Source organism: Anguilla rostrata, chromosome 18 (assembly GCF_018555375.3).
Source record: "Anguilla rostrata isolate EN2019 chromosome 18, ASM1855537v3, whole genome shotgun sequence".
In the NCBI taxonomy this organism is placed as follows: Eukaryota; Metazoa; Chordata; class Actinopteri; order Anguilliformes; family Anguillidae; genus Anguilla; species Anguilla rostrata.
This window is the reverse complement of record NC_057950.1, coordinates 3,628,715-3,654,448: the sequence shown is the minus strand read 5'-3', so window position 1 is coordinate 3,654,448 and position 25,734 is coordinate 3,628,715. Positions and strand designations below refer to the sequence as shown.

General features: G+C 46.8%; 1 protein-coding gene across 3 annotated transcripts in view; it reads left to right on the top strand.

The window, feature by feature from the left end:
- crtac1b (cartilage acidic protein 1b) overlaps positions 1-25,734 on the top strand; it is a 55,747-nt gene that overhangs the window by 16,529 nt on the left and 13,484 nt on the right. For 2 of the 3 annotated variants that reach the window (XM_064317466.1, XM_064317464.1), the window contains exons 1-7: positions 5,389-5,548; positions 10,441-10,649; positions 13,722-13,918; positions 15,351-15,487; positions 19,396-19,552; positions 23,669-23,803; positions 24,560-24,705. In XM_064317466.1, coding sequence (XP_064173536.1) covers positions 10,441-10,649; positions 13,722-13,918; positions 15,351-15,487; positions 19,396-19,552; positions 23,669-23,803; positions 24,560-24,705 — 981 coding nt within the window. In that variant the 5' untranslated portion in view covers positions 5,389-5,548. Of the gene's footprint in view, positions 1-5,388; positions 5,549-10,440; positions 10,650-13,721; positions 13,919-15,350; positions 15,488-19,395; positions 19,553-23,668; positions 23,804-24,559; positions 24,706-25,734 lie in introns of those variants that run through there. The other variant, XM_064317465.1, reaches the window with a different exon arrangement.

Sequence of the window (25,734 nt, the reverse complement as noted above, 5' to 3'; positions counted from 1 at the left end):
AACCTACTCCAGTGTTCCGGCAGGAATTTTCACCAGTTACTGTCAGCATTCCTTTGCAGCACCCCCCCCCCCCCCCACACACACACACACACACTCCTTTTCTCCTCAATTTTGAACGCTACCTCGAATTGGGAGAGCGTAGATGAGCACCTGCGGTTTTCCACCACCACACACTTCAGATACAACCCTTCTAAAGCATTCCTTTTTAAGTTATGATGGGGGGGGGGGGGCAGAATGCCTTTGAGCCCTGGCGAGGGCTCCTGGGTCAAAGCTGGTTGAGAACCCCCTACTCTAATGCCTGTACCCCCTACTCTAATGCCTGTACCCCCCTACTCTAATGCCTGTACTGCACTGATGTATAGGCGGCACTCTACATTCAACACTATTAAACGCCAAAAAAAAAAAGTTTGGCCCAAACACCATTACCCCAGCGGTGAGGTGCAAAAGTGATCACGCCCGAACCATCGCTGTTAGCTCTACTCAAGGGCTCTAGAATGATCGAAGCACAGCTTAAATCTCCCTGGCCGTACAGTGTTAAACTCGAAGACAAGCGCTTTAACCAGGAAACATTTTCTCTTGCGTTGCAACATGAGAGAGATCATTCACACCCATCTACTTTATTTCCTGAGATCATCTCTGAAGAATAAACACTATTAAGCCAGCCAATCAATATGTGAACATCAGTGGCTGTTTTTACTTGTCCACACCCGTGCATTTATTCTTGCTGCCTGAAGGGCATAAATCACATATTCATACGCTAAATTAAAAATGTATGATTGATTGTTGAGGGGAAGCAAACTTACAAAACTCACAGATATGAAATGCAGGAACATTAGTTTGAATGTCGAGTGAGAATATTGAAAACTCATTAATTTTACATTTTTAAGTGCGGTTGCTGATTCCTCAATGTCTTCAGAGCAGGAGCTGATTCGGTGTATACTGGCACAAGAAAGAGATGGCATAAATGCTTTAATATTGCAAATTTTACAATATAATTCAAATTATTGGAATATGAATACATGGTCGGTAGCAGGAAAAGGAGTACTGCAAATAAGGACTACTGAAAACTTCTGAGAAGAGGAGAAATATATTCTGTGATACTAGTATTGTTTTTTTTTTTATTTCTCCAGACATTTTCATAGGGGCCAAACCCATTTAGAAACTTTGGGGGGGGGGGGTGTGGAGTATTAATTGAAGATATTCTAATTTAGTACCCCAAAGGACAGTTTCCAAACACAAACCTTTTTCTGATTTTGTTTTCTAGGTATGCATTAACCAAAAAAATAAAATAAAATGAAATAAATCTGTGAATGAAAACGCAGTATTTCACAGCCAGAATACTGTGATATACACAGATTGCGTCATGTGGTACAGCGGACTCTGTGTTTGGCACATTTTAGGGTGAGAATTATGGGGTACATTCGTCAGGCCGCTGGCATTGGGGAGGCCTGAGGGAATCTGCCAAGGACATTTCAGAGCGCGTCAGAGACGGTGATGTAGAGCATTCATCTCCCCCCCCCCCCCCTGAAGCACAGGCTTATCTCCCCCCTCCTGAAACACAGGCTTCTCTCTCCCCCTAAGCACAGGCTTCTCTCTCCCCCTCCTGAAGCACAGGCTTCTGTCCCCCCCCTGAAGCACAGGCTTCTGTCCCCCTCCTGAAGCACAGGCTTCTGTCCCCCCTCCAGAAGCACAGGCTTATCTCTCCCCCTCCTGAAGCACAGGCTTCTGTCCCCCCTCCTGAAGCACAGGCTTCTGTCCCCCCTCCTGAAGCACAGGCTTCTCTCTCCCCCTCCTGAAGCACAGGCTTCTCTCTCCCCCTCCTGAAGCACAGGCTTCTCTCTCCCCCTCCTGAAGCACAGGCTTCTCTCTCCCCCTCCTGAAGCACAGGCTTCTCTCTCCCCCTCCTGAAGCACAGGCTTATCTCTCCCCATCCTGAAGCACAGGCTTCTCTCTCCCCCTCCTGAAGCACAGGCTTCTCTCTCCCCCTCCTGAAGCACAGGCTTCTGTCCCCCTCCTGAAGCACAGGCTTCTCTCTCCCCCTCCTGAAGCACAGGCTTCTGTCCCCCCTCCTGAAGCACAGGCTTCTCTCTCGCTCCATTTAAAAAAAATTTCAAGCAGTGTAGGCGACACAATGATTCAGTGCTTCGTCCTTATATTCCTCCGTGGGGCAATCTTAAGAACTATGTCCTGGCCACCTTGTGCCATGCGACCAGTCAAGAAGCCATAGCTCTGGCTTAATAGTGCCGTCTCTAGACACTGAACAACTGCACTGTTAACAAGAAGAGTGAAGCTCGTCGGTGCCAGCGGGGTTTAAAAGCCATTATTGAAGCTTAATGATTTGCGAAGTGCGTTCCCATGTGCTACTAACGGTATTCATCTCGCAGTGCGGCACAATACGTCTTTCACCCGGCGTATACCCGGAGAGGGGCAATTTTTTAATATTACATTACATTACATTACAGGCATTTAGCAGACGCTCTTATCCAGAGCGACGTACAACAAGTGCATAGGTTTCAAGATGTAGAGGCGCAAAAGAAACACTAGAGTGAAGTAAGGATCGTAGTGCCAGAAGTGACCACATCGATCAGGACTCCAACCCTGTAGAGTAAGCTTGTTCAGCAGCAAGAATCCTACCAAGTACAAAGTACAAACTAGCACTGGAATCACACCTAATCATACAAAAACAATCCTACCAGATACACTAACATAATCAAATTATCCTAGCTAGGTACAATGAGCTGAACTATAGGCTAGGGAGGGGTGGGGAGAGGTGCAGCCTGAAGAGATGAGTCTTCAGTCTGCGTTTGAAAGTGGTGAGATTCTCTGCTGTTCTGACCATCACGGGAGGTCATTCCACCAGCGAGGGGCCAGGACAGACAGCAGACGGGAGCGGGAAGTGCAGACGCGAAGAGGGGGAGGTGCCAAGCGTCCAGAGGTGGCAGAACGGAGAGGTCTGGCTGGTGTGTAGGGTCTGATGATCCTCTGAATGTACCCTGGTGCTGACCCCTTAGCTGCCTGGTATGCAAGCACCAAGGACTTAAATTTGATGCGAGCCATAACAGGCAGCCAGTGGAGGTCAGTGAGCAGGGGGGTGACATGGGAATGTCTGGGGAGGTTGTAGACCAGACGCGCTGCAGCATTCTGGATGAGCTGCAGGGGTCTGATGGCGGATGCTGGCAGACCAGCCAGTAGCGAGTTGCAGTAGTCCAAGCGGGACAGGACCATCGCTTGAACCAGGAGCTGGGTTGCGTAGGTGGTGAGGAAGGGGCGGATTCTCCGGATGTTGTACAGGAAGAACCTGCACGTTCGACTCACCGCCGTGATGTTCTGGGAGAGGGACAGTCTGTTGTCCATCACCACTCCAAGGTTTTTTGCGGTGGGTGATGATGACACCACAGTGTCCCCCAGGGAAATAGAAAAGTCAAGAAGGTTAGAGGATGGAGCAGGGATGAAGATCATCTCCGTCTTGCCTGGGTTCAGCTTAAGATGGTGGTTATCCATCCAGCTCTGGATGTCCCTCAGGCAGGCAGAGATGCGAGCAGAGACCTGAGTGTCAGAGGGCGGGAAGGAGAGAAAGAGTTGGGTGTCATCGGCATAACAATGATAGGACAACCCATGGGCAGAGATTACAGGACCAAGAGATTGGGTGTACAGGGAGAATAGGAGGGGACCAAGGACAGAGCCCTGGAGAACTCCTGTGGCAAGGGGGCGAGGTGCTGATACTGCACCAGCCCAGGCGACTTGGAAGGAGCGACCGGAGAGGTAGGACTCAATCCAGTCTAGTGCTGTGCCACAGATCCCCATAGCTGCCAGGGAGGACAGGAGGATGGGATGGTTGACGGTGTCAAAGGCGGCAGAAAGGTCTAGGAGGATCATACCCTTTAGTACACAGAATTCTTTTTTTTTTTTTTTGTGAAGGCGTACACATTTACTTTCTAGCACTGTAATTATAATTCCTTCACTTTACAATGGCTTTTTTTCCAGCACTATTCTTACCTGTGTTCCAAGCTTCAGGCTTTTTTTTTCTTTTTTTGTGGAGGTCGGCCGAAATCGATTTTTGAGTGTTAATAACTAAATAAAACAGTCATATGGTTCCATGAAAACAACGATGAAACACACAATGGTGCTAGTGTGTTACAAAATATTCACTCTTGGTGGGGACTTGGTTAAATAAATAAATATTTGGTTAAATAAATAAATAAATAAATACATAAATAAATAAATACGTCCACGTCGGAGAAGCGAATTGCACATGAACAACAAACAAAATATCTTCATGGTTTTGTTTTGCGGGGTGCGTAGGCCTACTGATCACCCATCATGCCTATAAACGATCTGCAAATTGGAGCAAAGCTTTAATTGCTGCTGAACTGCGAGGCACATGTTAAATCGTTTTTCTTTAATGTTTATTAATTAATTAATTTATTTTATTGAAATGCCTGAATTTCCGGTGGTGGCGGTGCACGAAAGGCATGCAATCGGGCGACGTTAAAGCCAGTATCAGACAGAGAGCGCGCGCATTATTATGGGAATCTACTCCACAGCTGCCCAATCCCACTGACTAGACTTTAGCGCGTGCACCATACATTCTGCCACTGCTCTGCAGCTGTACAGTATTTACTGCATTTCAGCACGAGCCTCCGAACTTCTTGTTTCGCCGATCCTTTAAATAAGCAACGCCATATGTAACGGCTGAATTGGTGCACTTTGCTGTGAAAAGACTCAGTTCTGTAGAGGGTGCAACTGACGCAGGTAGCTCCAGGAGATGCTATGCTATGCTATGCTATTTTACAACGTCAAATTTTCATGCAACTTTGGAACATGCATATCTAACCAACCTTCAAATTGCTTTTACTTCGGGTTGTACCTCCCTCTCCAAAACATGGAAAGCGCATCTAAAAGGGTTTCAACTTGTTAAAGCAAAATTGGTTCAAGCATTCCCTATTTGCCAGCTATATTGTATTCTAAAGCAGTATATATATTTTTCATTCTTTATTTACTTAATCCTGCGTTTTCGTTTCACAAATACATATCAGCACTTCCTCAATCATCCCTTTGCTGACGCACGTCGCCACCTGTTTTCGCAACGAATATTCCCCTAAATACAACGCAGTGCATAGATAAATAAAATGATTCACGCACATCCCGCGTCTGTTGTCAGATTATTCTGTGCGACAACGATACATATTGGACCCTGCTGGCTATGTTTCTGATCAGTAATATCCGTACCGTTGCTCGCTGTACCCTGGGTTAAGTCCCTGAAATGCACCTGCACAGAGCAGTTAGGTTTCCGCCCCGACCTTTCTTTGCAGGGTATTCATTGGACAGCTCTCTAGATATTCAAGTAGCTCTCCTGCAATTGGCTAGAATATTACACAACCACTTTCATAAGAAGTGGTTGTGTAAGTAATATTCTGGATATCATAGAAGTTGCTTATGGTTAACAACTATTGTACAGAGGAGAAAAGCCTTGCGAGGAAGTCTGCGGTGTATGATTTTCGGGAGACATTGATATTCCCAGCTGGCTGGTTTCTGTTCTGTCTGTGCAGTAAGTACATTACCTGCTTTTTTTTTTTTTTTTTTTACTGCAGTGCGCTTGCACGGAGCTTAGTGCGGTGCTAGAAAGTTACCGCTGCGTGTAAATAACTTTGCGCATCATGGAAAAGGAAAAAAGGGGCTATTTCAGGTCGTCAGGTCCTGAGGTCTCGTAATGGGAAGTATTGCTTTGTTTCTGGTGAAAGTGGGGATAATCTACTTCTGTTATTCACAAGCTAAAAGTTTGTTTCTGGTCTACATTTGTTGAGGCTCTGGGCAGCTTCGCGTCCCGCATTACTGTGCACGCGGTGCTGTAACACATCATTATCAATTTGCGAAGTGATTAATTTACTTTTGTGCTGTCTGGCATTTGTGAGCAACTTCTCACAAACTTAACTTAATTTAATGAGGTACTTGTCATCCAATTTATTCTGCTGGGTAACAGGCTTTGGAATGGGGGAAAGTTTTTAATTTTGCTACAGTAAGAAGTTGAAATGGTTGACATTGTGTTCATCTTAATGTGATAGTGTACTGAATTCTGTTTGGGCATACCGGTGCTGGTGGTTGTACTTTATGATGAAATTACCTTATTACAGCAGTCTGATCTTTTTAAATCAATCAAACAATCTGGTAATCTTTAGAAAGCATAAAAAGGCTTGAGAAAAGCAGTGCATTGTGCCAAATATGTTTGTGGGACTTTGAAAGAGGCCGCATGTGATTGTCCTTCACAGTAAGTGGTTTTCTTCATCAAAGTCCTGTTTGTCGCAGTCACCTGAAGATGAGGTATCTTAAAATCACGCACAGTCACAGAAGACCGATTAGGCTGGTCTACAGATGCTTGTGGAGAACATATTTTTCCCCCAACAGCATTTAAAGCAAGACAGAAAATGCAACTGATGATGAAAATGTTAATGATTTTGTGTTTTACTGATATGACGTAAAACCTCAATTGTAGCTGAGCCATTACAGAGGTGGACTCTTGCCTTTCTTTGTCCTGAAGCCAGCCTTTTAAAAAATAATGACTTGAAGGAGCACTAGTGATGGATTGTGTGAACGTGATGCCGTGTGGTTAATAAAAGGCTGGGCTGGAATCGTTGCTTTGCGACGGCACTTCCACTCCTGCCAGCCTTCAAAAATCAGAAAAAGAGAAAGAGAAATCATGGAATCTGTTCTAATCTAATCAGTTCTGTCCCAACTTTCAGAAAGGTTTTGGGGACTCTTTCCCGGGGGCTGTACTGCTCCCCTTCTTGCTTGTGGTTAGAGGGGGGGGGGGGGGGGGTTGTTCTCTAAGTGTTCACTGACAGGGGGCACATGCCAGTACATCACTGGACAACCCATGTGGAAAATGCCATGCTGAAATATACCTGAAGCCGAGCGTACTATTTTATACTTCAGAATACTTTACATATTAAAGTTTGTGTATTTATGCTTCAGGCATACTGAGTATGCTGTTTGTTTCCACATGGGTGCAAAACCGGTTCTGCTGCAGGGTTAGTTTTGACAGTCCTCCTCCGTGCCTCAATCCAGACTATTGCCCCTTGCCAGCAGCTTGCTACTAATGCTGTTCACTTTGCTGATAACAATAACAATAACCTTTTTTTATTTTAGAAACTCAAATCACTCTGTACCCCCAGGACAGCCGTTTTGAAATGCACCGTTTGTACTTTTAGTTGCTGTTCCATCCCGGGGGGGATTATCCCGTTTGCGACAATCCCGTATTTTCTTACTTCCGTCGTTCCCCGGTTTCTCGGCGTTAGCTCTGCAGCGCATCCGATAAAAAAACACAATATCATCAAGCCGCCGGTTAATATTCAGTTCTGTCCGTAGTTTCCCGCCTCATCGGTTATTATGCGCCCATCTAATGGAAAGAAACTGCAGCATCTTCAATAAAACATTTATATTAATGAAGTCCGCGCTCTGACGCACCCCCAACATTTCTCGCTGTGTAGCTGACGCGGTGGATGATGCCGCCTTTATGGGCAGCGAAAGCGAGGCATGAGGGGAATTTCGGCACTGCACGCGCATCTTCAGTGCTGAGTTTTGCGCGGTCACTGTAAGGACAGCCCTTGCTTTTAATCTGAAAATGAATTTTCTCTGGTGGAGATTTTAGCGGGCATATCCATCAGCGGCGTGGGAGGGGAACCCATAACCTCACTGAACGAGAGAGACCAGTAAGAACGAAGAGAATTATTAGCCTAGTGTTTTGTTTATAAATTCAGGCTGTTGGTAAATCTGGTTGTCAGCTTGTAAACTAAATAAATAAATAAATTGATTTCACTGCAGTCTCTCTGTACGGTCCTGTCCCTAAACAATCTTCCTCTTGTTCCTGCTCTCCTCCGGAGTGTGCGTAAAGTTTAAGTGTGTCCAGCTTCCCGTTTTATTTAAACTGAATTTCAGCGAACGTGAAAGGCAAGTGCAGACCGCCAGGAGAAGGGCTGTCACAAACGGCATTTTGCATTTTCATCCAGTTGCGCTAAGCGCAGAGATATCTGGTTCGGAGAGCCGTCCCTTTGCCACTTCTCATTATCCACGGCTAGCGCGCGTAGCTCAGTGACCGTGAACCTGTCTCCGCGGGTTTGTGTATAAGTTTGCGAAGAAGACTACGTTTGCAGGCTGGGGGCCCCACAGCCTAAACATCACAGGCAGGACCCGAGGATATGTCCTTTTTTTTCGTGCCTGGGAGTTTGGAGGGGGGACTCTTTGGACATGCCATTTCTGATTCTGGAATGCCATTTGTTCACTATGATTGAGAGTTGGCAACACTGGGAGTTTACGCCAGGCTGTTTAGCATGTATGTAGCATTAGCTCCTCACAGTTACCATCCAGGTGCTCATACTATATAATACAGGCCTTGGGTGACAGATATGTCTCTTCCTAAAACTCCTAAACTGGTGCTAGTGGCCTGTTACACGTTCAGTTTTCATTCTTCATTGTAAATTGCCTCCCTTGTGATGTTTAAAAGCTATTTCATAAATTGTTAGAAGGTTTAATGTCATGTAGTTCATTACCGTGTTCACGCTATTGTGCAGGGGTGGGCAAAGGGGATTTCATTTCAGCTCTTAATGATTAAAGAAAGCTCAATCATTCATTGGTATTTAGGCCAAATTGTTTGATAAGCTCATAAATGACAGCAGAATACCGGTCTTGTGCACCCGCATGAGGCGTTTTACTGCGCTCTAAACTGTGAGTGAATGAGCGTGGCGTTTTACTGCTAATTAGCTAATGGCGCTAGGCTCACACTGGCTCCCCCAGGAATCAAATTGCCTGGGGTAATGGAATGGGATTGGTCAAAATTTCATTTTTTTTTTTTTAATCCAAAATGTTTTTGTATTTTTTAACATTAATTTGTAGATACACAACACGGGCACACACCAGAACAGAAAAGCAACTTAAATGCGGCAAAACCGAAACACTGAAAAGAGAGAACACTGCACTGCACAACAAACAAGAAACTATTCATGAATGAAACTAGGTGGCTGAACACAAACACACACACTCTCACTCACACACACACACACACACACACTCTCTCTCTCTCTCTCACACACACACACACTCTCTCTCTCTCTCTCTCTCTCTCTCACACAACACACCACTCACTCCACCACACACCACTCTCTCTCTCTCTCTCTCACACACACACACACACACACACACACACATATATATATATATATATAAATATATATACATATATACAGCTAAACCTTTTACCCTTGACTTCATCTGCAAAGCTAAGGCAAACAGTAATGTCAGTGCTTTGTGTGTATGTGTTGTGGAGGGTTGTAATATAATGTGCTACACTTTACTTTCAGCTTTTTAATATGCCGTAGCCAAGCCAGTTCACACCAAGACTAAAGATTTACTACCCACTCAGGTAGGGCAATCATGAGTAGTGTAGGGCTGGTCTTGTCTGCTGTTGTTGGACTCCTCCACTGTTTTAATCTGTCTGAACCCCGCCCCCGCCCCCCCCCCCCAGCTCCCCCCCAGGTGTAGCCAGGCCATCAGCCTCCACCGGCAGCTCCCAAACTGTGTCAACTCCCCCAGATGTTCCTCTCAGTGTATTACTCCTTCACATCAGCCTCCAGCTCATTGACCCTGTGTGGATCTAGAGGACTACCCTGAATACCCCCTGGCGCCCCCCCCCCCCCACCGCACGGCCAGAGCGTTTGGGCCACTCGTTTGCAGCATATGGATTTTTCCCTCTCTTCATTATCTCCCAGTGTTGCAGAATGGCCTCACGCTCCGCTCTCCATCTGGAAAACCTCCAATCCGCACCTGTCTTCAGCTGCGGTATTTATATCCTCCCTGCTCTTCCTCCCCGATCACTGCCTTTTACACCGGTGGAGACTGAGCTGAGCCACCCTCCTCTTCCTCCCCCATCACTACCTTTTACAACACAGGGGACTGAGCTGAGCCACCCTCCTCTTCCTCCCCCATCACTACCTTTTACAGTGGAGACTGAGCTGAGCCACCCTCCTCTTCCTCCCAGATCGCTGCCTTTCACAGCAGAGGAGACAGAGCCCTGTTAACTACTGCAGTTGCAGCCTCTGTTTATGGGTGATCCCCGACTTGGGAAAGTGTTGACATCCGGTTTCCCTCGAAACACGTGGTGTCACCAGCTGCTTCTTTTTACACTGCAGCGCCCAGCCAAGCTGGTCTCATTCAACATTCAGACCCTCAAATAACAATTTACATAGGACTGCCTCATCGGTCCAGGATTCCATAATATAAGTAGCAAAGGCTCTTATTGCACAAACCCTATAATAAATAGTAAATGCGAAATAAAGTATTTTAAAGAAATTGATTGTAAAGGAGTCAGTAGTGTGCTGGAAGATGTTGGGGGGGGGCGGGGCACATTTACACCCCGCCCCCATTCAGGCGAGCCCTGCTGTGTGTCTGCAGATGATGATGCTGACCCCCTGGATCTGGCTCCTCCTCCTGGGGCTGCCCCGCCCCACCCCGTGCCGAAGCCAGCGTTCCGAACCCGTGTTCGCCTCGGTGACCTCCACCCTGCTGCCCCCGGACTACGAGAACAACCCCACCCAGCTGAATTATGGGATGGCCGTGACCGATGTGGACGGCGATGGGGACCTGGAGGTGGTGGTGGCGGGGTGAGCGTGCGCTGATGTAAATCCTTTAAATGGAATTGGGCTGCGCTCGTATTCCCGCCCTTTTTTCGTTAAAACAAGGAGTGTGTAAATCTACGGAATTCCGTAACTACGCAGTTACGGAATTCGTAGATTTACGCACTCCTTGTTTGGAAGATTTGCACTCGACGTCTTTCGTTCAGGTGAGACTAAATGATTCAAATGTTTTTGGCACGTTGCCTGCGCCAGTGAAACAGTGTTGTGTGCTGATGCTGATCTGTACTGCCACAAGCACTTATTAATAGCCCACCTGAAGATGGAGGCTCGGATCTAATGAGCTTTTATATCTGTGGTGACGCTGCAGAGTCTGGTATGTAAGACTGCCGTCAGCACACACCTTTTCAGAGATGAGGGCCGTATGCTGAAGCTTTTAAAATTGTACGCCGACCTTTCCTGAACGTGATTAAAACGATGCTGATATAACCCAGCTCTTTAAAGGGAGTCACCATCACAAAGTAAATGCATTGAGTGTAGATCCCAACGTAGTTCCTCAGTTCCTTAGATCTACCCATCTCGGTTTTAACCCAAAAGGCTGAAAATCCATTTATATTTGTTTATAGATGAGCAGACTGAGTTCTCTTTTTCTGTTTCTTGCTTTATTCAGACAGGTAGAAAGCATGGAGGGCAACAAATAGATAGAGCAGGGAAGCAGAGGGTAACAAGAGTTTTTAAAACAGTTTAAGGCAAATGCTTTGTGTCCCTGTTCCGTGTACAATTACTGGGACATATTAAACTTCTCAGTCTGGAAAGTCCTTCGCCGGAATGAAACGGGTTCAGTATGAAAATGATCTTCTCCTCAACGTACAATGCCTAGCGTGGGCAGGAGATGTTATTTTTATTGGTTGGGGGTGGGGGGTGGGGGGGGGGGGGGGTAGTGTTTGGAGCCTAGAGGGTCTGGTGTGTGAATTTAAATTGATGTAATTGACTTTGCTCCCTCAACAGAAACAGGTCTTCTGGCAGAAGGAGATTGGAAGTGAGGGGTGGTGGTGGGGGTGGCGGTGTTGGTGGGTGGGGCTGGGGGGGTATGAAATGGAACCCTCCTGGGCACTTACTTTGTGGAGCGCAAGTTCAGGCTAAGCATAAAGGCTTCTCAGTACCCCCCCCCCCCCCCTCCTTTTCAGACTGTTATAAAGGCAGATAATACCTTGGCAAAGTGTTCATTCCACCGTATAGCCTACTTTAATCAGCTTGAGCTGGCCAACTCTATTCTGTCAGCAGGTTCAAGCCGCAAAATGTGCAAAGCATTAAAAGAGTCTATTTGTTTTCTGAATTTTACTTTAATTATTTCACTTGACCAATCTCGTGTTTATTTACACGTTGGCTGCATGTCCTGATTAGATTGTAAATGGCAGCTGAAGACCATTCTTGTGTGCTTGTATTAGAAAGTTATTGTGTAGTTGAGCCAGCTCAGGTGTGTTCAGCTAACTAGCGCAATGGAGTTGGGTAACCGTTGGCAACAAGATCCTGCATTCTCACCCGCTGTCCATAAACGGCAATACCCACTCTCCTGCATAGTCTAATACAGCATTTTTAGGAAGCAGTTCTAGATGCCTTTAAAAGCAATGCTGGGCAGGCAATTGAAAGCCATTTCACATTGCTAAATTGGAGACCGTAAAAAGACTTCAGGATTTAGTGGCTTATCCACTATTGACACTCATCCTGTAATTTTTCATCAAATATATAGTGAGTGAGTTGGAATCACTACTGTAGATAAAATGTTTTACTTTTTAAAAAAATCTTTTGAATTTTCCATCTTCTCTGTTGTTTGGCCATTGGCAGGGAGAATTAATGTCGTCCGAAGATGTTTGTTTCATCATGTGAGAAATCTCCGCTCTGCTCTGCCAAACGGCTGCATCCCCGCCCGCCACTGAGATCAGAAAATGTCTTCCGTAGCAAGTGGTCTGTGGCATTGATCAGACAAGGCTGGATCATCGCTTGCATAACAAGTGTTTTACATGGCCAGCCGCATGAGAAAAGCATTATGCAACTTAAGAAAAAGATTGAGTGTCTTATGGTCCAATGCCGTTTTGGAAGCGTTTGCAGTTAGAATTTTTACGAGTATATATTTTTTTCTTGAAAAGCTCACAGTAACGAAAGGCCTGTTTTCACCGAGAGAATTCCTGAAATTAACTTTTAGGGGAATTTTGTGTACGTTTCTGTGTTTTTGGGCAGCATGGTGGTGCAGTGGGTAGCACTGTCACCTCACAGCAAGAAGGTCCTGGGTTTGAATCTGGCCTTGGCCTTTCTGTGTGGAGTTTGCATGTTCTCCCTGTGCCCGTGTGGGTTTTCCTCCGGGTATCCGGGTCCTCCCACAGTACAAGGACGTGGAGGTGGGCTAAGTGGCGACTCCAAAATTGCCACTTAGGCTGCCTGTGTTAGTGAAAGGTGAGTGAATGTGTGCCCTCTCCAGGGTGTATTCCTGCCTCTCGCCCAATGCATGCTGGGATAGGCTCCAGCAGCCCCTGTGACCCTGCCCAGGATAAGCGGGTGTAGATAATGGATGGATGGATAGATTTCTATGTTTCATAAATTGTACACTTTCAGCTCAAATTAACGAGCGCCTGAATTCATGGAGTGTTTCAAAGCTACTGATCTGAGCTCAGTTTTGCCTTTCAGCTCCCAACACCTCCCTGATCAGCAGTCCTACTACCCTTAGATGATTTATGAATGTGGGCCCTTGTTTATTAAAAACATCTGCTTTATGCAGCCTTGGTAATATTATGTGTATTTATTACTTATTTATATATAATTAATGACATGTCCATTGTACAATTATGTATCTGTGGTGTTAATTAATCATTGTTCTGCAGCTGTACAGGGTGGTGGAACAGGTGTACAGTTTGTAGGAGGGGGGGGGTGGAACAGGTGTGCAGCTGTAGAGGGGGGTAGAACAAGTGTGCAGACTGTAGGGAGGATGGCACAGGTGTGCAGTCTGTGCAGGGGGGGGTGGAACAGGTGTGAGTCTTGTGCCAGAGGGAGGACATTGGAGAACCCTTGAGGCAGCGTATGGAAGTTTGATTTATCCTGCCTTCTCAGGTACAACGGTCCCAACCTGGTCTTGAAATATGACCGGAACAAGAAAAGGCTGGTCAACATCGCCGTGGACGACCGCAGCTCCCCATACTACGCCCTTCGGGATCGCCAGGGCAACGCCATCGGTGTGGCAGCATGTGACATTGACGGAGACGGCAGGGAGGAACTTTATTTCCTCAACACCAACAATGCATTCTCAGGTACAGACACAGGTACAGACGCAGGCAGCATTCTCAGGTACAGACACAGGCTGCATTCTCAGGTACAGACACAGGTACAGACACAGGCTGCATTCTCAGGTACGGACACAGGCTGCATTCTCAGGTACAGACACAGGCAGGATTCTCATGTACAGACACAGACTACATTCTTAGGTACAGACACAGCCTGAATTCTCAGCTACAGACACATTTTCTGTATTTTTTGATAGTATTTTATTACATATTAGATGTTTTAATTGGAATATTGCTAAATATATTTTCCATCACATTGATTTGTATTAATGTCATGCTGTTGTTATCAATATTTCAAGTGAATATTTCACAGACTGTGAATAGGCTTGCATGGCCTGCTTTGAATGCAAATGGAAATCAAAAAAAAAATGGCCGATTCAAGAGGCTGTTTTAGATTCTTTCAGCAGAACAAGGAGGCACTGAGGAAACTTCAGTAAAAAAAAAAGGAAAATTTAATTGACACAGGAATAGCCTCCCAGGACATAAACTACAAACAAACATCATTTTGCTTTTTTAAAATCAGGGTTTGCATGCTGCTGGGTTGTCTGTAAACCAGGGGTTCTCACACACAGTCCTGAGGCCTCCTCCTACACACTGGCTTTCGCGCCAGTGGGGACCGCATTTGCAATTCTTCAAAGGTGACGAGCTGTTAATGGTTCTGAATTAGCCACTTAAGACGCCTCGTGCTCTGAGGCCGCGGCGTGCCTGAAATAGATAAGCGTGCTTCGAAGAGCCACCGTCCCAAATTCCTTTAATGACTTAATGACCAATCAGATCAGTTCGCGGGCTATTAATTCCTTCATTTCCTGTAATGCGCACTGTGGGGAGAGGTTATATTTTTTATAGTTTAACTGATAGACTGACTGATGAATTTGAAAAGGCTAATCTTGCATGCTGAAAGCGTAGGCACTTGCTGACTGAAACTGGATTCAGAGATGAAGCCAACAGCAACAGGCCAAAACTGAATTCTGCTCAAACCATTTCAAGAAAAAAAAATTTATAACACATTTTCAAATTACCTTAATTGAACATGAAATGGGCCAGAATGATACAAATATATATGTTGTGTTGTCAAGAATTTTTACTGCATCTGACATCTAGAAGACACCAATGTGATGTGATGTGTTGTGTTGTGAAGCTTGAACAGATTTTTCCAAGAGGGACGGTGGACGTGTAGAAGATTGGTGCAGTGTAAATCTTGTAATTTTTTGACCATATTGTCAGTGGACAGGTTAATCTACCATCAAAAAAAAAATAATTGGTGTAATAAAAAGCTGTAAAGTTGAAGTGTTCATGGGAGCATATACTGTGCAGGGAATGGGTGCACGTGTGGAAAAACGAGTGATTTTTACCTCATACGAGACTACCCGGTCGACATTGAGTCCCTCTCCTCTCCAAGGACGAGCGACCTACACGGACAAGCTCTTCAAGTTCCGCAACGGACGCTTCGAGGACCTGCTGAGCGACGACATCAACGAGCACCGAGACGTGGCCAATCGCATGGCGGGGCGGTCGGTGGCTTGCCTGGACAGGAAGGTAACCGCGCCTGGTCTCTGCGCCAGAATTCTCTCACGTCCCACAGTGGGTTCCTCGCTCACTGCCCGTACAAACCATTCGCTAAATTTACAAAAACGCTCACTAAAACGGAAATAATGTCAAAGGAAACGCAGAAGGTGAACTACACCTTTATGTACCCCAAAGTGTTCTACAAAAAAGTGGTTAAAATATTTAAAACAAATTGAATAAGTTGCTGTGTGTATATTTTTACATAACCTACCTCAGCATTCATCATTGCAACCTCCATTCTGGATACGGGAGGTCACAGGCAAGAACTTGAAGAGGTGTTGGCAGGTGCAGTTTTAGAGGTGTTTGCACTCAAAGATGGTCAAAACCTCGAAAGGCCATTATTTAAACATCCTGCCCCCCCCCCCCCCCCAGGGTCAAATATCTGACAGTTCATTTGTGTACTTGAGTCCAGTCCTGTGTTACGATGTGGTAATTAGAAAAGAGTATGGCAATTTGTGTTCAAACAGGCAGTGAGGTGGTGGTGATTGGGGTTTCGGGTGGGGGGGGTGGGGGGGGGGGTGTTAGGCAGTGGAGGGTAACAGATTGCTCCGGTACATGATCACATCTGCAGGTCCCTTTGTGTAGAATCTTTTTTTTTTTTTTTGGCGCATAATTGGAAGACAGGTGATGAAGTGCCAATCATCACAGAGATTTGGCTGATAGCCAGAGGACGACGAGCTGAACTCTTTCCCTCCGACTGCTGTCAAGGTCCTCCAGTTCTTCCTTTCAGCCACAGGTGAAGGATAGCCCTCTCCTGTGGGGGAAGGGGGGGGGGGGTGGATTGTACAGTGGGGATTGAAATAGATTTTTTTTGGGCGCAGTATTGCTTTCTGCCTTGATTAGTCTTGGGCCAGAAAAAATGGCCGAGGAAATGATAATGCGATTTAAAATTTTCTGCGATGACGCCTTTAGAATGCAGAGATCTGTGTAATGGCTGTTTAATTAAAACAAATTGCACGTGGGGCTTCTTTTTTTTCTTCTCTCTCGCTTCTGCGTCTTGATTGGACCACAACATTTCCCAAGGCCTTCCAGGGTCATATAACGGCTGCATCGTCAAGGTTTGCTACCGCAGTGACTTATTGCAGTGCGTATAATATTCACGCAGGCTAACATTTAAAAAAAATTATGGCAGAGAATCGTGAAACTCTTGTCAGCGTCTTTACTGCGGGCATTTTCCTGTGTGTGTGGGCAGTTTGTCTGGTTGGATGAATTAGCAGGCGTTAAGAAAAACAACGCTCCACCGGACAAGCAAATAATAATGCCCTCATCCGTTGATAAAATATTCGGACAGGGGTAATTGATGGATAGATTTAAGCCGTCCGTGTTTAAAGAATATTTTTCTGAGTGGTCACAAGCCTGAAATACCGACAGGAAAAACAAGGTGATGGGGGCTATTTTTTCTCTTGTGCCTATCCACACACTTTAACATTGTCTTAACAAGATGTGCCACCAGCAGCCAGCTGAGAAACGGCCGTTAGCCAAACATCTTTGCTAACGTTCGCTATGCACTACAAGACTGCCAGAATGGAATCTGTGTCCATTCCACAGATAGAAACACATACAACTGGTTAGCTCACTAGCTAAGTAAAACAGCCATCCATGCTTCGCCCAGAGGGTGGCTCATGCGGCGCCCCCTGGTGGACGGGAGGTCTGGCCATCCCTGGTCCCATGGCAAACCCCAGCCCGCATACATACAGGGTCCTCTCGCTGCCCCACGGCTGCGTGCCATTGGCTGTTAGTCTGCCTGTGTTTGGCGGAGCAGCAAAGCTTGAAACGGGAGCGAAAAAGCATTTTTTCCACAGTATTTGCATTTTATGAACCCCTCGCTGTCATTTGCAGCTCAGTCAAATACCGTGTAAAAGTCTGTCCAGACCTCGGATTTTCCTTTTAATGGCTGCTGCCTGACTTCATTCTCCCCTGACTGTAACTCTTGCTCTGAGGCGTTCAGTCTGTCACTCTCATAGCTTAGCTTAGCCGAGCTTCCCTACAGCCGCCATCCAGCTCGCATGCTGCTTTGCGCCCAGAAATGAAAGGGCCAGCTCCAAAGACCTGAACCAAATCCGATATAAAATGACAGAATTAGGACCCACACTGACCCAATCCCATGGGTTCTGGTTGGGTTTTATTGGGCTCCGTTGGTGAAATTATAAGCTCTACTACAGTGGTGCCCTAGCTGACAGGTGGGCCAGGCCGTAGAGCTAAGGATGGGCTGTACAGAGAACTTTGGGAAAGAGCTTGGTTGGACACCTGTATGCGCACATACTGCTTTTAAATCAACTTTTCCCATTAGAGGTCTTTTTGGAGCGCTTGCTGAACTGAATTACGTGTACCTGGCAGATGATAATTGCTCAGGGAGGCTCTGATGTAAGGCCCAGGGGACTTCCCTGGGCGCTGTTGAAATAGTGGCAGTATTTCTTTGTCTCTTTATTTTCAAAAAGGTTCAGATTCGGGGGACAGTGGGCACACATCAGGATGCATTAACGTCGCAGAAATTTTATGCACAGGTCCATTAGCATGTTGTTCCTGGGCCTTCGTCTCCACAGGGGGACTGATAATGGAGTGTGAAATGAACATCTCTGCGTTGGCGGGGGCGAAAGGGGGGTGGGGGTTGGGGGGTTGGGGGGTGGGGAGGGGGGGGGCTGTCGGCTGCGAGCACGTGCAGACCGAACAGAGGGCCACAGAAACACACGGAACGGTGCAGCGGGGGCAGTCTCACTTTAGGGTGAGCCAGCAGATCCGAAATCTGCCGCTAATGCACTGTGCACACATTAGCATTCATATATGTTTCTATAGTGGAGAGAAGGGGTTTGCACTTTGTCTTAGTAGCCTGCCGGAGCTAGTGCGAGCTTCATTGCGCGTGTGCGTTACAGCAAAGCTGGAACCGTTTTTTAATGTAGCTGTCACTGTAATGTTTGGGAGGACATTATTGTGTTTTATTGCGTTTAATAAAACTGACAAGGATGAGAAATAAATATGTTCCAACGTAAATAATTCTTTAAGCTGGTGCTGATGTTGTGGAAAGGAACACACAGTAGAGCTCGAAAAAAAGAAAGATAGCGCCTTGTAGTGTCAGTTCTAAAGGCCAAACTGTAGTCAAAACCGAAATACAGTAACTGCCTCATTGACGGTCATGTAGTAAGGGCTCCATGTGGATAGTTTGTCATGTCCTGATAATGGCGGGTGTGCAAGTGTATGTCATAAGTTGGAATGAGCCGTTTTCCTAGTTTGTGTGTGACTGTAAACATCTGTACGAATCAACAGCATCTATAAATGCAGTATGTTACCTAGCCAGCCTGTTAAAAAAAAAAATATTTGGCCTTGCTGTATAAGGCCCACTGTAGTGGTGAAGAGCTTGCTTGCTGTATTTCTTAATCGATTGTTAGGACTGCATCGCAGGGGAAATGGGGTCTTTTGAGAGAGTATGCCAAATTGATCTGAGCCGTATTTAAAGAGATGATTGTAATTAGTGCCATAGCTCAATTTTCCTACCACTCCTGTTCGCTCCTCTCCATCGATCATTAACGGTTCATTTTCTTTGCATACGCAGGGGAGGCGATAACTTCTCTGGGGTCATTAAGAAGGCGTGAACGCTGTTGGTTGTCGTCGCCAATGGTAAAACGGCAGAATTAAACTCTAATCAGGAGAGGTGCATCTGTGCACCTCAAACTAGCTGGCAGAGTGTGCTCAAAAACTCTTCCACATTCCCATTTTAGGTCTCAGCTGAAAACGCACTTAAGATGCCTTTTATGTAATCAGTTGTTGTAGGTGTTATTGTTGTAGTTGTAGTAGTATGAAATACATAATAATAATATATTCACAGCAACCTCTGTCTTCTCTCTGTCTGTCTCTACCCCCACCCCCCCTTCCACCCCCCTCAGGGGACAGGGCGCTACGCCATCTACATCGCTAACTACGCCAGTGGGAACGTTGGGGCACACGCCCTCCTGGAGATGGACGAAGCTGCCAGTGACCCTGCCCGAGGGGTCATCGCCCTGTCCAATGTGGCCGAGGAGGCCGGGGTCAACAAGTTCACAGGTCCCGCCGCTCACAGCCCGCGTGCAAACATGGTGGTGGAACCGGATTCCATCCATTTCCTAATTAAACTACGACTGCAGGTCCCACCAGCTGCTATGAAATGTAGCACCCTCATGGGACTTGTAGGCCAATTAGTATTGTATTAGTTTAGTCACTTTAATGTGGATGGACCGATTCCTTAATAAAAGGTTTTGTTGAAATTATTCTATAAACTTTTTAAAAATTATTATTCATTAGTTTAATTTGATAATTAAATTTTGGCTTCAGAATGGACATCCGTTCACTCTCTATTGACAGAAGGGCTTTTGGGAAATGTAGTCCAATGCTCATCCAGTTCCTCAACCTCCAGTTATTTCTTGAAAATGATACATTCACATAATCAAAAAATTGTTTTTGTTGAAGACCAATTTGATTGATTTTACCAAGTGTGTCAGTGCTGGGTTAAAATGTTTCAGTGCTGGGTTAAATGTGCAGGGTACAAACTCTGGCCCTGGGTTAAAGTGTCAGTGCTGGGCAAAAATTCTTCAGTGCTGGGTTAAAATGTTTCAGTGCTAGGCTAAAGTGCTTCAGTGCTGGGTTAAAGTGTTTCAGTCCTGGGTTAAAAGAAGAGCCTGCTCCTACCGTGGCCCTTCTCAGATATGATTGGAGGCCGTTGTGACGTTCTGTACTGTGCCATCAATGATGTGGTTGAGCTGGTTTGATGGGCACTGAGGCCTTTTGAGTTCAGTAATGTGGGTGCGCCTTCTTTCTCATTAGCTGTGACATTGCGTTTATCTTTTATGAGAGCACTTTTCAGAGCCAGCACCCCCCTTTCCACGTGGGCTTGTCCCTGTGGCGGTTGTATCGCCTGAATTATGGGAGGTTTTTTTTTTATTAGGAACGGGCACCTCAAATGGAGGAGGCCCTGAACTGCTGTTTCGCAGTGTGGTAGTGCGGGGGGGGGGGATGCCCGGGGAGGAGGGGGGGGGGGTCTGGGGGAGGTGTAGTGGCGGCTGTGGCCGGGTTTATCGGGCGGTTGCCGCAGCGATGGCAGGCTGGGTTTTTTGGCTCAGTCAGCTGTTTACCGCGCTGAAAGTCACGGGGAGGTGCAAGGACGCGGCGGCCATATTTCAGCTCAGACCTGCTCAATGGGCCAGAGGCGCCATTAATCACAGCATCGCGCGGGACGGGCTGGGCCGGGCCGGGGCCCGCGGAAAAAACGACCCGTCCCGCGTTCGCTGCGGAGCCTGTGACCTGGGGAAGACTGCACGGGGGGGGGGGCCTCCCCAACGAGGGGGGGTACCGCAGCAAACGGAGACACGCAGGACCGTGACGTCAGAGCGCAGGATCAGGAATGAGACTTTTCCTGATTAATCAGCCAGACCCTGAAATGTCTTTGTCGGGGGGGAGGGGGAGGGGGAGGGGGGAGCACCGCTAGTATTCCCCTTTACTGCTCAGCATTCTCACCTGTCAGCGAGCGTAGAGGCTCTTGGCCGTGTGTGCTTACCACAAACTCACGTCCTCTGCTGCCCCTAGTGGAGATATTTTAGGGTCTGAAACTCATCATGTCCTTTTTAATACTGTATATTTCAGCAGAATTGTGCAGGCACACTTTCTACCTGTACAATTTGGTCCCGTCGAGTGCAGTATTGCTGACGGAACGGGCCCCATACTGGACTTCCACAGTGAGCGCTACGGCGCCGTCAGAGATTTTGGAGCAGAATTTAATGGGAATGTCTGTTTTACAGAATTTATTTTGATTGCACGGAGAGCTCTGCGAGCATTTCTTTTAATGCATTAACTGTCAGATGTACCCCCCCCCCCCAAAGCCCTGGTGTTCGGTCCTGGGTAGTCGTAATTCAGCCCGTGTCCCGGGTGGGGGTGGGGGTTGCCGAGAGTGAAGAGGGGGTCTCCCTTCCTCTAGGGCTTTTTCTTATGAAGATCATATTTTTTGGTCTTTTTAAAATTAACTGTCAACTTCTGAGGGTGAGCGCCAGAGGCTGCAGATCGTTCCAGTAACACCACTCACTCACTCATCGATATAAATATTGAACAAGGCTGAACTCAAACTGCAACTCTGTCTCAACCCCCCCCCCCCCCCCGCCGTGACATACTTCTGAGCGAAGTATTCCCTTCTTCTGTCGCAAGTTTCATTCTGAAACTCTTACCCAGATATATAGATTTGATTATATTTGTGACTTGGATCAAGGGTGAGCCTCTAGTAAGTGAACTGGGGCAAGTGAAATAGCTGTTTCATTAAGCTTCTTGTAGGCATACACATTTTCAAACCAGGGCTGCAAGCATACCTGGCTCGGAGGCTACACAAGTTACTGGTGGCAGCAGATACTGTTCATGTTTTGAACACAAAGTAACAGAGAAGTAGCTAGGTAGTGTGTGGAATGCTGAGTCAATTTAAATAAACTTTTCTTAGCCAGAGCTAGTTAAATTGTAATTATAACACTTTAAAATCTAAATCATTCCTCTCTGCCTTGCGTCATAGGTTGACTCTATACAGTTCTCACCCTTCTCCCCGAATCAGAACCTGTGAAGTGTTCATTTATTTGTTTTCCTGTCCAACCCACCCCAAATGATCCCCAAGGGGACCCCCATAAGTACCGAAACATAACGGCACAAACGTCCCGGTTCAGCAGCGGCATCGGTCTGGAGTTTGTCCTGGAGCCCCTGCACCCAGGAGCAGCAGATAACTGCATATGCACCGCATCCACAGACACATCCGCAGACACATCCGCAGGGACAGAGACAGAGACAGAGACAGAGACAGGGACAGGGACAGGGACAGGGACAGGGACAGGGACAGGGACAGGGACAGGGACAGGGACAGGGAGAGAGAGACAGGGACAGAGACAGAGACAGAGACAGGGACGGGGACAGGGACAGGGAGAGGGACAGGGACAGGGACACTGGCTGGGGGGTGAAGGAGGCCTAGTCATCATTTTCTTTGCTGAAGTCAGTCTGGCAGAGCGGAGCCTGTAACGGCCAATGACAGGCCGAGGGCAGAAGCCTCATTTAACAGCAGAACATCCAGTGTCAGTGGAACGTGGACTAAATTTCCATAACTCTTACACCCATAAAATCCATCTTTTGAGTGTGGATTTTTAAGAACTCGGGTGATTTACTGAAGGCTGATATAGGTATTCCCGATTTTATTTATTTTAAATAATATTTGTGTTTTAGCCGAAGTAGCTTATTATTGTACGTGAAGGTGCAAGCCTGAAGAACCAACATAATCACAAAACAGAAGTGCCTGTGTCGTTCACTGCCTAACAGAAACATACAATATAAATTTCCTCTCTTTACTGAAATCCAGCTTCACAAGATGCAGTCCCTACTGTTTGTTAACACAGGCTGGTTTAATAAGGAGCTCTTTCTCATGCACGGCGGCAGTCATCAGAACCTTGAGAAAATGCAGAACAGAATAAGACAGGAAGGAGTCTTTTGTCCAAGAATGACCCTCTCTCGGTTAATTGAATGTGAAATAGTGAATCGATGCAGATTGCACAGCCACACAATAATCACACTACTGACGGATGAAAGAGGAGCTTGAGGCACACACACACACACACACACACACACACTCTCTCACACACACACACACACACCGCTGCTGGCTATGCTGAAGTTGCTCCTAACTTCACATTTCCTTGCGTCCGGACGTTTTTAAATTAGATTGCCGTTGCTTTGCTTGTGCTGTGCTGGCTGAGGTGCTGATGATACAGGATCTGTATTGAGTAATGTTTCATGAACTATTTGCAGAGTGAATGAATGTGTTTAGTTGAGTGAATATAGCGTTTTCTTCTGACGCTCTGTAGCCTTCTGTCACAAGGTGTTCAGATGCGTCTGTCACTTTCTTTTTGCAGGGTATTGCACCACCTGTTGGTCTGACAGTGTTAATATCGTTTTCTCCGTTGGACTGTGTTTGACTGCATTACTTGGTTGACTTTCCTGATCATCTGCTGTGGGGGGAAAAAAGGCTCTTCTCAGCAGTAGGGTGGAGATTGCAATGTTTGCTGCAGGAAGTTCATCAGGGAATGTTTGTGTTTAGTGACATCATTTCCACCCTCTCGCTCTGACCGACTCTCGTTTTTTTGTTTTTTTTTTGGGATGGGGGGGCCACAGGGGGCAGGGGCGTGGTGGTGGGACCTATCCTCAGCCAGACCCGCTCGGACGTCTTCTGCGACAACGAGTACGGGCCCAACTTCCTGTTCCGTAACAACGGGGACGGCACCTTCACAGACGTGGCATCGACGGCAGGTAAGACCGCCCCCCCCCCCCCCTCTCCCCCCACCCAAAAACATTCTCTCCCCGTCCTGGGACCCATTACACCCCTGGCTGTGTTAAAGGGCACCCAGGGCACTGGAGCTTGAAATTAATTTAATGTATTTTCTAAAAAAAATAAAAAATAAATAAAAAATAAAAAAGTCACTGCAAAGCATTACTTAATGAACCTTAAGAAGCGTATTGCACTGCATGGACCCAAGTGATCTATGCCGTCCGCTCCCTCCTTCGCCTGATCTATAAAGCTTGGGCAGGTCGAAGCAACACCGCGGAAATCTCGCTCCGTGAATCCAGATGCTTCAGATCGCTGGAAGGATGAAGGGATAGAGGGAAGAAGGGAGGGCACATGCTTCAGAGTATGTGGTCAGGGCCTACGTGAATGACCCTGAGACGACCAGAGGAGGATGGGTTTCCTCCTTGAGCCTGGTTCCTTCCGAGGTTTCTTCCCATCTGCCACAGGGAGTTTTTCCCTTGCCACTGTTGCTTTAGGTTTGCTCCTGTGGGGGTTTAGGCCAGGGTTGTCTGAGAAGCGTATTGTGACAATTGCTATGAAATGCACTATATAAATAAAATTTGATTAATTGATTGGTCTCCTGCAGGGCTTGCTTCTACAAATGTCATTGATCAGCAAAACTCAAGACTGTCCCTAAGTTTGACTGTAAAATAGGACTACATGAGGTACCTTCAGCTCGAGTATGGCTTGATTTATATTTTTATTTTTTTTGGGCTCAGGAGTTGAAGACCCCATGCAGCACGGTCGAGGGGTGGCACTGGCTGACTTCAACCGGGACGGGAAGACCGACATCGTCTACGGCAACTGGAACGGCCCGCACCGCCTCTTCCTGCAGCTCAGCACCCATCGGAAGCAGAGATTTAAGGTTTGCGGTGGGGACTGAGAGAGCTCTACACCAATCAGGGAGCAGAGAATTAATGGTCTGGGCGGGGTTTGGAAGCTCTGCACCAATTGGAAGCAGATAATTAATGTGTTTGGTGGGGTTTGGAAGCTCTGCACCAATTGGAAGCAGAGAATTAATGGTCTGGGCAGGGTTTGGAAGCTCTGCACCAATTGGAAGCAGAGAATTAATGGTCTGGGCGGGGTTTGGAAGCTCTGCACCAATTGGAAGCAGATAATTAATGTGCTTGGTGGGGACTGGAAGCTCTGCACCAATTGGAAGCAGTGCATAAAACCCGTGGCAGGGAATGGGTGTCTGGTCCGAGAACTTGGACACTGGCACTTAATGCAGTGGCCATACACGCTATCTGCCTTATAAACCAGTCTGTGGGACAGTGACAGGTGAGTGCAAAAAGGGCCAAAACAGATGAATTGTGGCTGTTTTATTCCCCTTCATGGGGTGAGAAAAAATAAATAAAAACAGAGGAAGCAAGCTCGCCTAACAGCAGGCTGCTGAGTGGCTCATCCTGGTAAGGCACCGTGCGTGGATGGGCCCCACGCTCCCATGTCAAACTCAGAGCCTGCCAGAGCCAGTTGCAGATCGGCAACCCCGTTGGGTGGCACAACATTGGCTGCAGCATCACCTGGTGACACCTGTGTCTCATGACACACCTGCTGCCACTTTGGCCTTAAAACCACTTAACAGCGAGTTGCAACAGCGAGTTGAGTAAAAAACCTGCTGTGGTTTTACAGATGGAATTTAAATTAAATATGGCTCTTTATTTTGCCGCTCCATGTTTCTGAAGTGCTTGCTGTTCCTCTGCGGTCTCTCTCTGGTCTATCGCAGCTCAATTTCCCACCAGCACCCATCAGTCAGATTGACTGAAAGATAATGACCTGACCTCCAGTCAGGGTCTCTGTCATTAATTGGGCCTGCGAAGCTCGTTCAGCAGTTAATTACAGCCCGGGGGGGGTGACCCAGCGTCCAGTACGACAAGTCTCGAAGAGCTGCTCA